Below are 14,226 nucleotides of genomic sequence, written 5' to 3'. Positions count from 1 at the left end.
AGTTCGAATGGTGATTAATCATGATTAATTAATTTTTAAGCTGTGATTAATCTGATTAAAAATTGTAATCGTTTGACAGCCCTATTATAAACATTATTAGCATGGCTATGATACAGGATGCTTGGACATGTTGAAATTGCAGCTTTTCTTTGTGTATGTGGTTGTATTTATTAGCTGGCTAATAACAAGAGGCTGTGAGTGAGACCTAGTATTACAAAGTTCACCCAGCAACTTTACACCAGTGGGAGAGGCAGAACTGCTCTTTCTTTTCAACATAACTTAAGTTACACATGATTTCTTCCAAGTGGTTTGGCTTGTTAAAAACATCTTGTATTATGATACAGGAATTTGCTGGCTTTGTGTTTACAGAAGTACCTGACTATGCCGGACTTTTGTGCAGCCTACAGATGCTCCAATCGCAAACAAGAACCCGTGGGATCACCACATATGTTTATGTTTGCTCAGTCTAATAAACCCATAACATGGTTGCGAAAGAATACCAAAGCTGAGGCTGGACGATGATTGATTGTTGGTGTGCCATGTGTCACCATGTGTCTTATTGGTTTTGTGTCATACTGTATTTTATTGTGTGCAGCTGGTCCTTATCTCCATGACACATTTAAAACAAATAACCTTGAACCTTGAAGCCCCATCTCTCCCCACCTGGGGCCTATACTACGAAGCTGGTTCAACCTAACCTGGATATGTTTGAGTTAGCCGGTTGGCCTAATCCAAAACATACGCGCTCTCGCTAAACTGTACTACGACGCTGGTTATCAAGTGGATCGCTCAAGCCAGCCGTGTCCTATCTAGTTAGGTGCGCGTTCACATGAAAGGGGTGGTATCTGGAGCATTCGACCAATCACAAACATGGAGAAGCGCACTGACAGCGCAGCGTCATACTTCCTGAATGAAAAGTGAACTTTAATACTAGTCAAATATGAAGAAGTTAAACTTTAAACATCCATTACTTAAACACTTTATCCAGGATAAAAGCCACATAGCTGCACCTGCAAGGTGAATACAGCTGGCAAAAGAAAAAGTGTTTGAATGCGTACATTAACAGGTTCATGATATCACTGCCCCGTCTAAAACACGATCTGACTTTAATTGCATTTGTCTCCAGTGTTTCCTCAACTTAATGTGTTGCTTAAAATAATACTTCTGCATACAGTATGTGACGCTGTGAGTGTTGCACGGCCAGATACGGCTCAGCTGACTCAGATCAGGAGATATATGATACATTATGAAGTGATATGCCGCGGACTGTACTTAATGTACTTTGATCCGGTTACTTATGTTGTGGCCGATATTTAAATAAGCTTTCTTAACGCTAATGTTATAATAGTCAGATTGCTCTGAAGATGGGAGGTGATATTCTATTAATGTTCACGTTCACACAGTCGGTGATTTTTGCCGGCCGTCTTTCCTGCGACGGCAGTTTTTCTGTATTTCCTTTCTCCTGTAATATGACTTGATCGCTTTAAACTCCGCACACTGAGCTCTGATTGGTCAGCAGGCGGTGCTTTCACTGAGTTGAGCTCTTAGCCTGCAACCTAACCTGGTCCCGACCAGGTTAGCTGCTTAGCATATATTACCATGGAGATCTAGCCTGCTAAAAAGAGAACCAGCTTCGTAGGACCGGAAAGCCGGAGTTTCCCCTGAATTTAGCCGGCTAAGCGAAAATCCTGCTTCGCAGTATACCCCCCTGGTCCTGCTTCCTACATCCCCTCCACACCACACCAAGTTGTTCTTCTTAATAATAATAATAATACATTTATGTTGGGGGGGCCGCCTTTCATAACACCCAAGGACACCTTACAGGGGCATAGGGGCAATATAGGGAACAATTTAAACAGTGGATTTTGTGATATATCAGCCGGGGTGAGACAAGACAAACCACAAATGGACTACAGAAGGACACAAAATGACACATGGTACAGTTTATATTATTCTTGGTCTTTTTTCAATAACATATTTCAAAGGTTCTGGATTTGTTTACAAATCTAGAAACTAAATACAAAACTAGGATGATATGAAGATCTCATGTCAAAAATAATTGTGATAAATGAGACAGAACTGGCCTGTCTGTGAGCACATTTTATGTTGGTTTGGTTCTTCTGATAAAGGTGTGAATATCTAAATAATATACCAACATATGCTATTGTCATTAGTTGTGTCCCTGTTCTTCAAGCTAAGGCATTGCTAAATTAACAACTCTTGGCTTACAGAGTGGTAACATGAGATCGATTTTTATGTATAAAATATAAATGTATTTTAATTTTATAATTTATTTTAAATATTAACAATATAATAAAATAAATGGAAATATATATACACTGGCAAATATTTAATATAAATACTTTGTGTGTGTGTGTATAGCTATTGCTTTATCTGATTAATGTTATTTTCATATGAAAGTCCATGATTATAAGTATGCAGTATCATAACTACATCTTTGATGTTTATAAAAAACCAAACCGTTTGAAAATTGGTTGAAAATTGAGCACCATAATGTTATGAATGAGAGAACTGCCTGTGGCAAGATGGCGGCCAAGTGGCAACGTCGGTCTCCATTGGCCAGCAGCGCGGGTGAGTCATCTATTGTTTATATCTATGGAGAGGAGGGCCCTCCGTCAGCACGTCCGTCGCTGCAGTGACGTGAACCATCTTGGTGAAGGATCTTTGGTTCCTCAGGCAGCGCACTGAGCAGGGAGAGTTTGTTCTGCAGCAGCCATGGCGGTGAAGCTTTACTTGGACCTTCTTTCTCAGCCCTGCCGCTCAGTTCTGATCTTCGCGAAGAAGAACAACATCCCGCATGTAGTGAGGAACATCTCGCTGATGGACGGTGAGTGGAGCCGCCTGTGTAGGACTGTCAGCAGGGGGTGCTGACAGTCCTCCAGCCTGTCTGCACTCGGGAGGGTCTGCAGCATGCACAGCTGCTGAGGGTGGAGGGAAGAAGGGTCCACAGTCTAACTGAAACTGTACACTTATTGCATATAACTTTTTAAAGAAGCTGCTCTTTTTCACAGGGTTTTATTCTCACAGCAGCACTGGTGGCACTCTCTTTTAGTTTTGTTTGTAAGACAGAGATCTGTGATTTATTACATTGGTGGCGTTCCAGTTCACTTTCTCTCAAGAAAACCATCTTTAATTGTACAGGCATGAGTTTAACAGGCTGTAAGATATGTTTGTGTTAGAATTTGTTTAGAGCAGTGTTGTTAAATAGTAATCAGATCAGAAGTTAAAGCATTACTACCACACTGTAAAATCATGTTACAAGAACATTTCAGCATCGAAAATGTTATCTGAGGAAAATTATTAATAATAAATAAATAAATAAAGCATTACAAATAAAACAATTAAATGCAGAACAATCCTCTGTGTTGAGAGACTGGAACACCTTTCTTAGAAGAACCTAAAGTATTTCACTTCAATCTGGGGAGGCTGCTTTCTGTCTTTACGGCTCCCAAACTGTGGAACAGGATCTTCGAACAGCAAACCACCTTGGAATATTGAAAAGTAAATACAATAGCTATATTTGTATTTGAGTGGTATCACTGTTCATGTCTACGCTTTTATGATATAACCCTTTCTGTTGTGAATGATTGCGATTCATGTCGTTTTACAAACTCTTCTCCTTTCTGAAATATAGTGGAATAGAAGTTTCAACTCGCATGAAAACAAAGAGCCTCAGATGAAGTTAAACGTACCTGAAGTACAGTACTTCACATTCCACCACGGCTTTAGAACCAAAACAATACACTTGTTTTGTATGTGTACCAAAATGATACTTATTTGTATCCCTCTCAATCTCCAGGGGGTCATTAGACGATTAAGAGGATGAGAAAGAAAACGTGTGTGTGTGTGTGTGTGTGTGTGTGTGTGTGTGTGTGTGTGTGTGTGTGTGTGTGTGTGTGTGTGTGTGTGTGTGTGTGTGTGTGTGTGTGTGTGTGTGTGTGTGTGTGTGTGTGTGTGTGTGTGTGTGTGTGTGTGTGTGTGTGTGTGTGTGTGTGTGTGTGTGTGTGTGTGTGTGTGTGTGTGTGTGTGTGTGTGTGTGTGTGTGTGTGTGTGTGTGTGTGTGTGTGTGTGTGTGTGTGTGTGTGTGTGTGTGTGTGTGTGTGTGTGTGTGTGTCTCAGGTGAGCAGTATGGAGATCACTTTGGGAAGATAAGCCTGATAAGAAAGGTCCCTGCTCTGCGAGATGGAGACTTCACCCTGACTGAAAGGTGCATGTTTGAATGTTCTCTAGAGCTCAGTGTCCCATTCCTTCAGTGTCCTGTGTGTTCCCCTTGTGTACCCTGTGTAGTCACCAGCTGTGTGTTTCTGTGCAGCCCAGCCATCCTGCTGTATCTGGCGCAGAAGTTTCAGACCCCAGAGCACTGGTACCCAGCGGACCTCCAGCAGCGCGCTCGCATCAATGAGTATCTGTCCTGGCAGCACTGTGCCCTCCGTCTGCATGGATCCAAGGTGTTCTGGCTCAAGGTAGGTTCGCTGACACCCTGAGGTGGAAGAAGTACTCAGATCTTGTACTTCAGTAAAAGTACCAGAGTGTAGGAATACTCTGTTACAGTAAAAGTCCTGCATTCAAAATGTTACTCAAGTAAAAGTAGAAAAGTATTGGCATCAAAATATAGTTCAATTACCAAAAGTTAAAGTAGTCATTGTGCAGATTGGTCCATTTCACAATGATATATATGATATGTTCTTATTGATGCATTCAAGTGTTATCAAAGCTAAAGGTGGAACACATTTGTATTATTTGATTTAACGCTGGGTAGTTTGTGAATTTTGTCCAGGTGTACCTAAAGTCTTATTTAAGTGTTGATTATATTTCACATCATTCATCCAAATCTGCAAAGTAACTAAAGGTATAACATAAATGTAGTGGAGTGGAAATACAAACTAGCAGAAAATGGAATACTCGTAAAGCACAAATTGTACTTAAGTACAGTTCTTGAGTAACTCTACTTTGTTCCTTCACACCTCTGCTGACCCCTCTTCTTGTTCCAAAGCTGGAGACAGGGTGAGGTCAGCTGGAAGCAAAGCTCTTGTCCAGAGTGAATCTGAGCTTTCCATTATTCTGAGTGTGCAGTTTGATATGTCCAGGTTTTTCTCACCCTTCACTGACTCTGATCACAATGAGCAATATAAGCCTGTGGAAAGAAACCAGTTTCTGTTTTTCACTTTTGTATACAGTTTCAGTGTGACATCACACATGCTCTGCTTTCTTTAAGATGATTCCCTCAACATAAGAGATGCATTCGTAATATGCTTGATTTATTTCTAAACTTTAACTTCTGAACGCTTCGACGGAAAGCCATGTTTTTTTGGGAAAACATGGTTTTAAAAAATGGTGTCGGATTTGTATAAACCTCTGTGCATGTGATTTTCATACCTCTACAGACTTACTTTTTACATTACATTGCATTTAGCTGACGCTTTTATCCAAAGCGACTTACAATAAGTACATTCGACCAGGAAGACACAACCTTGAGGAAAACAGAATCATATAAGTACATCAGGTTTCATAGAGCCAAGCATTTCAAGTGCCACTCAACTGGCTATAGATAAGCCAGTCCTTTATTAGTATATAAGTGCTCTGTTATCAGTTCTTTGTTAGTAGTTCTATCGCTCGAGGTGGAGTCGAAAGAGATGAGTTTTCAGTCTGCGCCGGAAGGTGTGTAAGCTTTCTGCCGTCCTGATGTCAATGTGGAGCTCATTCCACCATTTAGGAGCCAGGATAGCAAACCCACGTGTTTTTGCTGATGGGAACTTGGGTCCCCCTCGCAGCGAGGGTGCAGCGAGTCGTTTGGCTGATGCAGAGCATAGAGCACGCGCTGGGGTGTACAGTTTAACCATGTCCTGGATGTAGGAAGGGCCAGATCCATTCGCAGCATGGTACGCAAGTACCAGTGTCTTGATGTGAATTCTAGCAGTTACCGGAAGCCAGTGGAGGGAGCGGAGGAGCGGCGTGGTGTGGGAAAATGTAGGAAGGTTGAATACCAGACGAGCCGCTGCATTCTGAATGAGCTGCAGAGGTCGGATGGCACATGCAGGTAGACCAGCCAGGAGGGAGTTGCAGTAGTCTAGGCGTGAGGTGACGAGAGCCTGGACCAGAACCTGCGTGGCTTTCTGGGTCAGCTGGGGACGCATCCTCCTGATGTTGTAAAGCGTGTATCTGCAGCAGCGGGTTGTAGCAGCGATGTTTGCAGTGAAGGACAGGTTGTTATCCAGGATCACACCCAGATTCCTTGCAGTCTGGGTCGGGGAAACAACAGAGGTGCCGATGTTGATAGTCAGGTCAAGAGTGGGACAATCTTTTCCCGGAAGGAAAAGCACTTCAGTTTTGTCAAGGTTGAGCTTGAGATGATGAGCGGACATCCACTGAGAGATGTCAGCTAAACAAGCAGAGATGCGTGCGACGACCTGGGTCTCTGAGCGGGGGAAGGACAGAATTAGTTGGGTGTCGTCAGCGTAGCAGTGGTATGAAAAACCATGCGGGCTAATGACAGATCCGAGCGAGTTTGTGTACAGGGAGAAGAGGAGGGGACCAAGAACAGAGCCCTGAGGGACCCCTGTAGTTAATTGACAAGGGTCGGACTCGGACCCTCTCCAAGTTACCCTGTAGGTACGGTCTTTGAGGTATGAGGTGAGGAGGGAAAGTGCAGAGCCTGATACTCCAAGTTCTTGGAGAGTGCGAAGGAGGATCTGACGGTTCACCGTGTCGAATGCAGCAGACAGGTCCAACAGGATGATGACAGAGGAGAGGGAGGCTGCTTTAGCAGTGTGCAGTTCCTCAGTGACAGCAATGAGGGCAGTTTCTGTGGAGTGACCTGCCTTGAAACCAGACTGGTGCGGATCCAGAAGGTTGTTCTGATGGAGATAACAGGAGAGTTGTTTAAAGACAGCGCGTTCAAGTGTTTTAGACAGGAACGGGAGGAGAGAGACAGGCCTGTAGTTTATAACGTCAGACGGGTTGAGAGTGGGTTTCTTTAGGAGAGGGTTTACTCTTGCCTCCTTGAGACTGTTTGGAAAGTGACCAGAAGTTAAAGAAGTGTTGATGAAATGGGTGAGAAACGGTAGAATATCAGGAGCGATAGTCTGAAGGAGGTTTGAAGGGATAGGGTCCAGAGGACAGGTGGTGGGACGGGCAGAGGTAACGAGGGTAAGAACCTCACTTGGCGAGAGAGGGGAAAAAGTAGTTAGTGTGCCGGTTGACCGTCGGTCAGGTGATCCAGCGGTGAGAAGATGGAAAATAGTTTTTTAGGATTGGAATAGGAAGATTGGAACTTATCTTGAAAGAAAGTGCTTTTTGCCTGAGAGATCGAGGAAGAGAAAGAGGAGAGGAGTTTGGATTTCCACCGTTTCCGCTCTGCTGCCCGAAGGACGGTTCTATTAGCACGCAGTGCATCATTTAGCCAGGGAGCAGGAGGGGACTGACGAGCCTGCCGAGATGTGAGAGGACAGAGAGAGTCCAGAGAGGAAGAGAGAGTAGAGAGAGTAGAGAGAGTAGAGAGGAGAGTTTCTGCAGCAGAGTTAGGAGACAGGAGTTGGAACGAGTCAGAGGAAGGGAGGGCTGAGAGCACCGAGGAGGCAAAGGTAGAGGGGGAGAGGGAACGGAGGTTACGGCGGACAAGTGCAGGATGCGAAGAGATTAGTTTGTTATGTTTGGAAAGGGGTAGAGAGAATGAAATGAAGAAGTGATCGGATGTGTGGAGCGGGTTTACAGAGAGGTTAGAAGTAGCGCAGTTCCTTGAGAATATGAGATCAAGGACATTGCCAGCTTTATGAGTTGGTGGGGATGGAGACAGTGAGAAAGCAAAGGCGGTTAACAGAGATGTTAGTTCGTCTATCTTCCCCGTCTGGAGGTTGAAGTCTCCTAATCTACTTGGATACTGTAACGCAAATCATAAAGAAGTAAAACAGAACATTTACTCAAAAATAATACTGCCGCGGGAGCACCAGATAGCAAATCTTAATCGGGGAAAGTAGCCAAAGTCCAAGCAAAAAAGCTGTTTTTGTTCCAAAGAGATCCAATATCCAACGGTAAAATGTTTTTTTCCAACGGCCTCCCTGTGTGTTTCCTTGGTAAAAACATGTGCCCTAACGCCCCGTCCACACAGCGGCGTGCGCTGACGCTTGCCGGCGGGCGTGTCTGAAACTCGACCAACAACCAATCACATGAATCTCCCGCCCCTGACACACAAGCAGCGGTTTGATTGGCTAGAGCTTGTACTGGCATATGATTCAATTGGCTGACGCTTCTGCCGAGGCGTCAAAAGTTGAACATTGCTCAACTTTTGCAGCGAGCCACGCCAGCTACGCTCCACGTCGCTTCCCACGATGCATTTCGGCTAAAAGTGACGTCACCCCATTCAAAGTGAATGGTGAAGCGTCAACGCACGCCGCTGTGTGGACGGGCCGTGAGTGGTGGGCCAATCCCACCTCCACCTGTCTCTAATATCTAATTACCCGGTGCCCAAAGCTGCCTCCAAAATAAAAGCACAACTTAAACTAACTTCAATAATTACACAAAATAAAGGTTAATTTACAATAAACAAAACCGGCAAGAAAATAAAATGACTAATTATTAATTATTAATTAAATAATATAAATCAATGAACAGCTCCAACAAATAGTAATGTGTTCTTACCAGTCCCCTTTAATGTAGAAGCACTTTCAGTCTAAATGCAGTTGATGTTAAAGATGTACCTCAGATTGTCATGACACCCATGTGACCTCACCAGAGATTGTTGCGCTCCTGAAACAGAACATTACGTGTAAAATCCTTTTAGTGGTCTAAATAGATACAATGTGTGTTGCAAATGACTGGAAAATGCATAATTGCATGTCACAAAGGAAGTAGTATGTAATGTGTCAGCAGTTTCCCTCATGCTGTCTCAGGAAGTCACAGGAAGTTAAATGCTGTATAACAGGGGGGTCAAACATACGGCCCACGGGATGACTGCCAAATGTAGACATTCACTGCAATTTGTATGTTTACATTTGATACATTAACAAGGCAGGGGATAACGTAACATACTTGGTTTGTAGTTCTCACTTTAGTTTGTATGGAGGTCAGGATTACTACACAGATGTGGAAATGAATGTAAAATCATTTCTACATCTTGACGAGATGTTTTGATCATAAAGTAAAATACTATATTATTCAGTTCCAGATACCGGTGACTAAATGTTTTTGTAGATACACTGTAATCAGAAGTTGTAATGCACATAAAGCCACATAAACTGAGGAATAAAAAGGTTGAAATTGCTCTTATTTTTCTTAAGAAATGTCAGGTTGTTTATATTGTTTTGTAAAAAGATAATTCATTAAATGAAAAGATTTTCAGAAGGTACTTTTTTTGCACTTAAACAAAGCGAACAATCTGGAGTTGTCATTATTTATAGGTTATTATGGTTTACTTTCCGGCCCCCTTGAGATCAAACTTGGCTGTTTGTGGCCCCTAAAATGAGTCTGACACCCCTGCTGTATACTCACAGTTTCAGGGTCGGGAAACATTCACATGATCTGCTCAGTCATTTCATCTGCTTCGTCTTCTCCTGAAAAGTACAAAAAAAGACTGTGACGAACTCGTTGACCGAGTTGAGTAATGTCTTACTTCATCTGTACTTCCTGTTGTAGCTTATGATTCCCGAGGTTCTGCACGTGGAGGTCCCGAAGGAGAAGATGGAGGCAGCCGTGGAGCAGCTGAGCGGCTCGCTGAATCTGCTGGAGGAGAAGTTCCTGCAGGACAGACCCTTCATCGCGGGGGGTCACATCTCACTCGCCGACCTGGTCGCCATTGTGGAGGTCATGCAGGTGAGGAAGGGTTTTTTATGGGAGTCAAAAAGGTCTGCATCCATAAAGACAGAACCATCCAAGAGTTTTTTACCTCTCCCGTTGACATTACTGCTAACCTGTTTCTCAAGAATAGCACAATGTTTTTATGGGTTTTTTTCTACTTTCAATTTTTTTTTCTGGATTTGAGAAAGCAGTACAAGAGTTTTAAGGTTACTGTGAGCCTCTCCGCTCACACAGGGTTCAAATATGGACGGAAAGAGCAGGTTGGTTTATCACAGGCGTTTATTAGCTCCAAACAAAGTATACACGGGTCTCCAACGTTGCCCGTGTGGGAACCTTCACAGGTCCTTTGGCGACCTTCCAGGATCCCGCCTACTGCAAAACAGACCAGAACCAGGTTGGACTTTTATTCCAGCACTGATTACCTGATTCCGATCAGCTGTCTGGCCTCTCCGAGCCACTCCCTTCACTCCAGCAGCCGGCGCCCTAACCACACCCCGCTGCCACAGTTACCTAGGGTATTTTCAGGTCCAATATCAACTCTCAATACATGTAAAATATGTTAAGCCTCGAGTCGAGGCGATACTGCAATGACATAAGGATTGTCATTGTTCCAAAAGGTGTGTGCAACTGAATGCAGTTATTGTTCCGTTCTGCTTCTGGAAAAAAACAGTCAGAAAACTATTTATTTGTGTGGAGTTTGAAGGAGCAGCTCCTGAGGAGGGAAGCTGCGTGTGTGCATGATCGTCCTTGTTGTTCCCCTGAGGCTTACACGGTCACTGTGAGAGAGAAGCCTGTGAACGGCCTTTACAAGCTGTGGTGGATAGTAATCAAGTACATTTTCTCAAGTTCAGTACTTAAGTACAATTTTGATGTACTTGTAGTTAACCTGAGTATCTCAGTGTATGCTACTTTTATACAGTACTTCTATATTGTACTTTTTACTCCACATCATTATTTGACAGTTTTTACTTACTTTTTAGATTTAGGTTATAAGCTGACACATTCATTGTTAAAATAGCTATTATATAATTATAAGTTGAGATATCCAGCAGCAGTATATCAAATAATTACCGGCACACTAACATCAATAATCATAACCCGTAAATGTTCTGAAATGGGCCATTACGCATAAGGAGTACTTTTCATTTTGGTACTTTAAGTGTATTTTATTATTGATACCTTTGTGCTTTTACTTAATTAAGATTTTGAATGCAGGACCTTTACTTGTTCCACCTCTGTGTAAAAACTCTCAGAAAGTGAGCCGGGCATTGAAGCACATTTTCATACTGGTGAAACGTTGGTGCTACAACTTCCGCGCCAGTCTCTAATGTCATTAAGCCCACAACAAATACTTTATCCCACTGACATTAGGACCTAACGGTTGTAAAATGCTGTAAAAGCAGAATCTAGAGTTATCTTTCCTCACTATTCATTGACGTGAGCCCAGACCGGACCTGACAAAGCGACTGGAGGCGAGGCTAAAGGAAAACCTAAGGGTGTAGGCTCTGATGGTCCACAGCCATTTTGGACTTCATGCCCCACTGAGCAACTTTCATAGGAATGACGGAGCCTTGCCTCCAACTCTGTATCCAGTTCTCTTCACACACATGGCTCTTAACATGCTCCTGATAGCTAGCATTTATTATTATACATTTGTACACGTGCTGATAACCGATAGCTTTTGTGAAGTTACGTGCTTCAGGCAAAATGTCCTCAAACAAAAAAACTCAGCTGATGTTGAAGACCTGGAATTAAAGGAGTTCTTTTATTGCGGGGTTATGCTAATTATCTCAAGTATTATGTTCTACTATAAGAGGGAAATATGTCTTATTTCCCCCTAACACAACCCTGTTGAATGATGACTATACACAACTACAAGAAACTAAGGTTAGATTAAGGACTTTTTCTTTTACAACATATTCTTGATTTTTAACATCTTCTAAGATGAGGACTGGTAATGAATGTGTATTGGTGACTCGAGTGTACATTTCCAAACCATTAGCCTCAAATAAAGAAACCAATGGCTGCCTGAAGGGTCGGAAACAGTTGAAATACAGTATCTAAAACACTACATCACATTTAATAATTGTTAGGCAATTCAGACAACATGATCTGCTCTGTAGTAAACGGGCACGCATTAACGGTTGAAACAGGTTTGTAGGTGTTCCACACTAACAGGCCTCCTCTGTGCTCCTCTCCCTCAGCCTGTGGCCTGTGGCCTGGATGTGTTTGGAGGTAGACCCAAGCTGAACGCCTGGCGGGACAGAGTGCAGGCCGCCATTGGAAAGGAGCTGTTTGATGAAGTCCACCAGAACATCCTGGGATCCCAAGAGAGAGTGAACGAGATGGACGGCAGCAAGTTGGAGTCCTCCAAGGCCAAGATCCTCAATCTTTTCATGTGAAGATGACAACACTGCTTCAGTTACTGATAGTCTCCATACACACTAGATACACAGGAACAATTCACAATGCATGCATAAAGAATCTTGTGTTAAGCCTGTTGAGGCAAATGTGTCATTTGTGCTTTCTGGCTGTATAAATAAAGCTGGATTTGAATTATAAGACTGATTCCTATTATTTTAAAGTAAAAGAACGTCAGTGTTTGTCGGTATGGAAGCATGTGATGTGCATCACTGGGCCATGAAGGCAGTCACAGTTCTGGTGAATATCTGTTCACACTGTGACGATGCGTTTCACTGTGTGCAGTGATGTGGATAATGCAGCGTACAGGTTTCAGGGCACTCTTTAAGTAAAGTTCAGAAAGTAGTACTCATTGTATTTGAAGTCAGCTGCATAGGCGGGGTCAGAGGTTCATTCAATGTCAGAGGTTCATTCAATGTCATCCTATTCACAATTGTGTCTCAGCTTGTACTTATAAAGCCATTGTAGAATCTGCAACGTGCTTCAAATCCACAGACTGTTTCTTACGATGGAAGTGCCTGTATTGGGGATGTTTTGCCGTCACTATTGTAAAGCAGGAGGAAGTGGAGGCACGTTGATTATCTACATAAAAAGTCACACACAGACACACACACGCAGTTCTCCATCAGAGTGATGGAATGTGTACACAGTAAGTTGTGATCTCAAATGGAGCAGTGATTTGGTACTGAGGGAGAAGCTTCTCTACTCTCTCTATGTAGTGTGGGGGTCAGATACAATTGTTGCCCTCCATTCAGAGGGTCAATGGTTCAATCCTAGCCCCTGCAGTAAACATGTCTAAAACTGCATTCACACTTTCACGTGGTAAAGAAGCTCTGCATGGATGTTGCTTTTGTTTTCCTATGGCGAGAGCAGAGTTTCCCAGCTAGGCGGAAGCGTATGAAGGTAGATATGGTGCAAAATGCGAGAGTGTGTAAAACCTGATGTGAGCACTTGCAGAAAAAAAAATCTGAGCTTGTGTGCATACATTTGCACTTGTATAAAATATCCACGTAACTGTGAACCAAATGTACACTTGACCTTATTGCTTATCTTTCTTACAGTGCAGACGCTTTTCTGCTTGCTCCTGCCTCTGCTTACTTTTTATGCTGATTTTCCTATTCTTATTCTCTGAAAACTTCGAGCAGCGGCTCCTGGACATTAACCTATCACTGGGACAGTTCATCTTCGTAAATAGACGGAGGTTTTCAGCCATATTTCAAAATGTTTACGGCGACCCCAGTCTTACAGTAGCGTGGCCTAGCAACAGCTAAAGCCTGGTAGGCTACTGCATGCTATTTAGCTTAAGCTAGTTGGTAGCAAAATGCCTCCGTTCTCTACAGATGACTTCCACAAACTTCTACAGAAGATAGCTGTGCTGGAAATGAAAATGCAACGGTTGGAAGTTAACGTGGAAGTGAATGGACTATGTTGTGGGAATGACACCACTTTACCAGTGTTGCAAAATAATGGAAAAGGGTATGCTAACTCACAGCTAGTTAGCAGCTACAAGGATTCCAAGGAACAGAAGGTTCTGTGTACCGGGTAATAAATCTACAAGTGGTAGTCCTCCCTGGAACTCTCTGGGTGCAAAGCCGAAGAGTAAATCATTTCCATGGGATTTGGGAGGACGGATAACAGGCAGAGCCCAACACTCTGAAATATGTGATGCAACCGGCTGGCCTGCATTGTTATCACCCAGGAGGAGCGCCTCTTCAACCCCTAAACAGCCGTGGACAGCTGCTAAAGGGAGAATTACAAAAAATCCTCCTAAACCACCAAGTGTGCCAATCCAGAACAGATACGCTCCGCTGACCGAGAGCCGGAGATCTCTTTCTGATGACCTGGATAACCCGTCCTCTTCACACAGCAGGGTAAGGACCAATAGCTACTCCAAAAGCAAAAGGCTAGAGGGAAAGCTAACGACTGGGCCTGAAACTCTGATTGTGGGTGACTCTGCTGTAAGAGATGTAAAAGGTCTGTGTAGTAAGAACAACA

At 43.2% G+C, this 14,226-nt stretch overlaps 1 protein-coding gene across 1 annotated transcript; it reads left to right on the top strand.

The window, feature by feature from the left end:
* The first annotated feature begins 2,638 nt into the window (after positions 1–2,638).
* On the top strand, positions 2,639–12,372 carry gstt1b (glutathione S-transferase theta 1b). Its single transcript, XM_034078728.2, has 5 exons — positions 2,639–2,848; positions 4,141–4,228; positions 4,334–4,484; positions 9,649–9,825; positions 12,015–12,372. The coding sequence occupies exons 1-5, from the start codon at positions 2,737–2,739 to the stop codon at positions 12,210–12,212; spliced, it is 726 nt and encodes a 241-aa protein (XP_033934619.1). The 5' UTR covers positions 2,639–2,736; the 3' UTR covers positions 12,213–12,372.
* The last annotated feature ends 1,854 nt before the right edge of the window (positions 12,373–14,226 follow it).

The sequence above is a fragment of the Pseudochaenichthys georgianus genome, unplaced genomic scaffold (genome assembly GCF_902827115.2).
Source record: "Pseudochaenichthys georgianus unplaced genomic scaffold, fPseGeo1.2 scaffold_474_arrow_ctg1, whole genome shotgun sequence".
NCBI lineage: Eukaryota > Metazoa > Chordata > Actinopteri > Perciformes > Channichthyidae > Pseudochaenichthys > Pseudochaenichthys georgianus.
The sequence above is the reverse complement of the archived record's forward strand: the minus strand, read 5'-3'. Positions and strand labels throughout refer to the sequence as shown.

Coding starts and splice junctions, on each gene's coding strand:
- gstt1b (XM_034078728.2), top strand. CDS start 2,737: ATGGCGGTGAAGCTTTACTTGGACCTTCTTTCTCAGCCCTGCCGCTCA. Junction 4,485..9,648: donor CCAAGGTGTTCTGGCTCAAG/GTAGGTTCGCTG, acceptor TTCCTGTTGTAG/CTTATGATTCCCGAGGTTCT. Junction 9,826..12,014: donor CCATTGTGGAGGTCATGCAG/GTGAGGAAGGGT, acceptor CCTCTCCCTCAG/CCTGTGGCCTGTGGCCTGGA.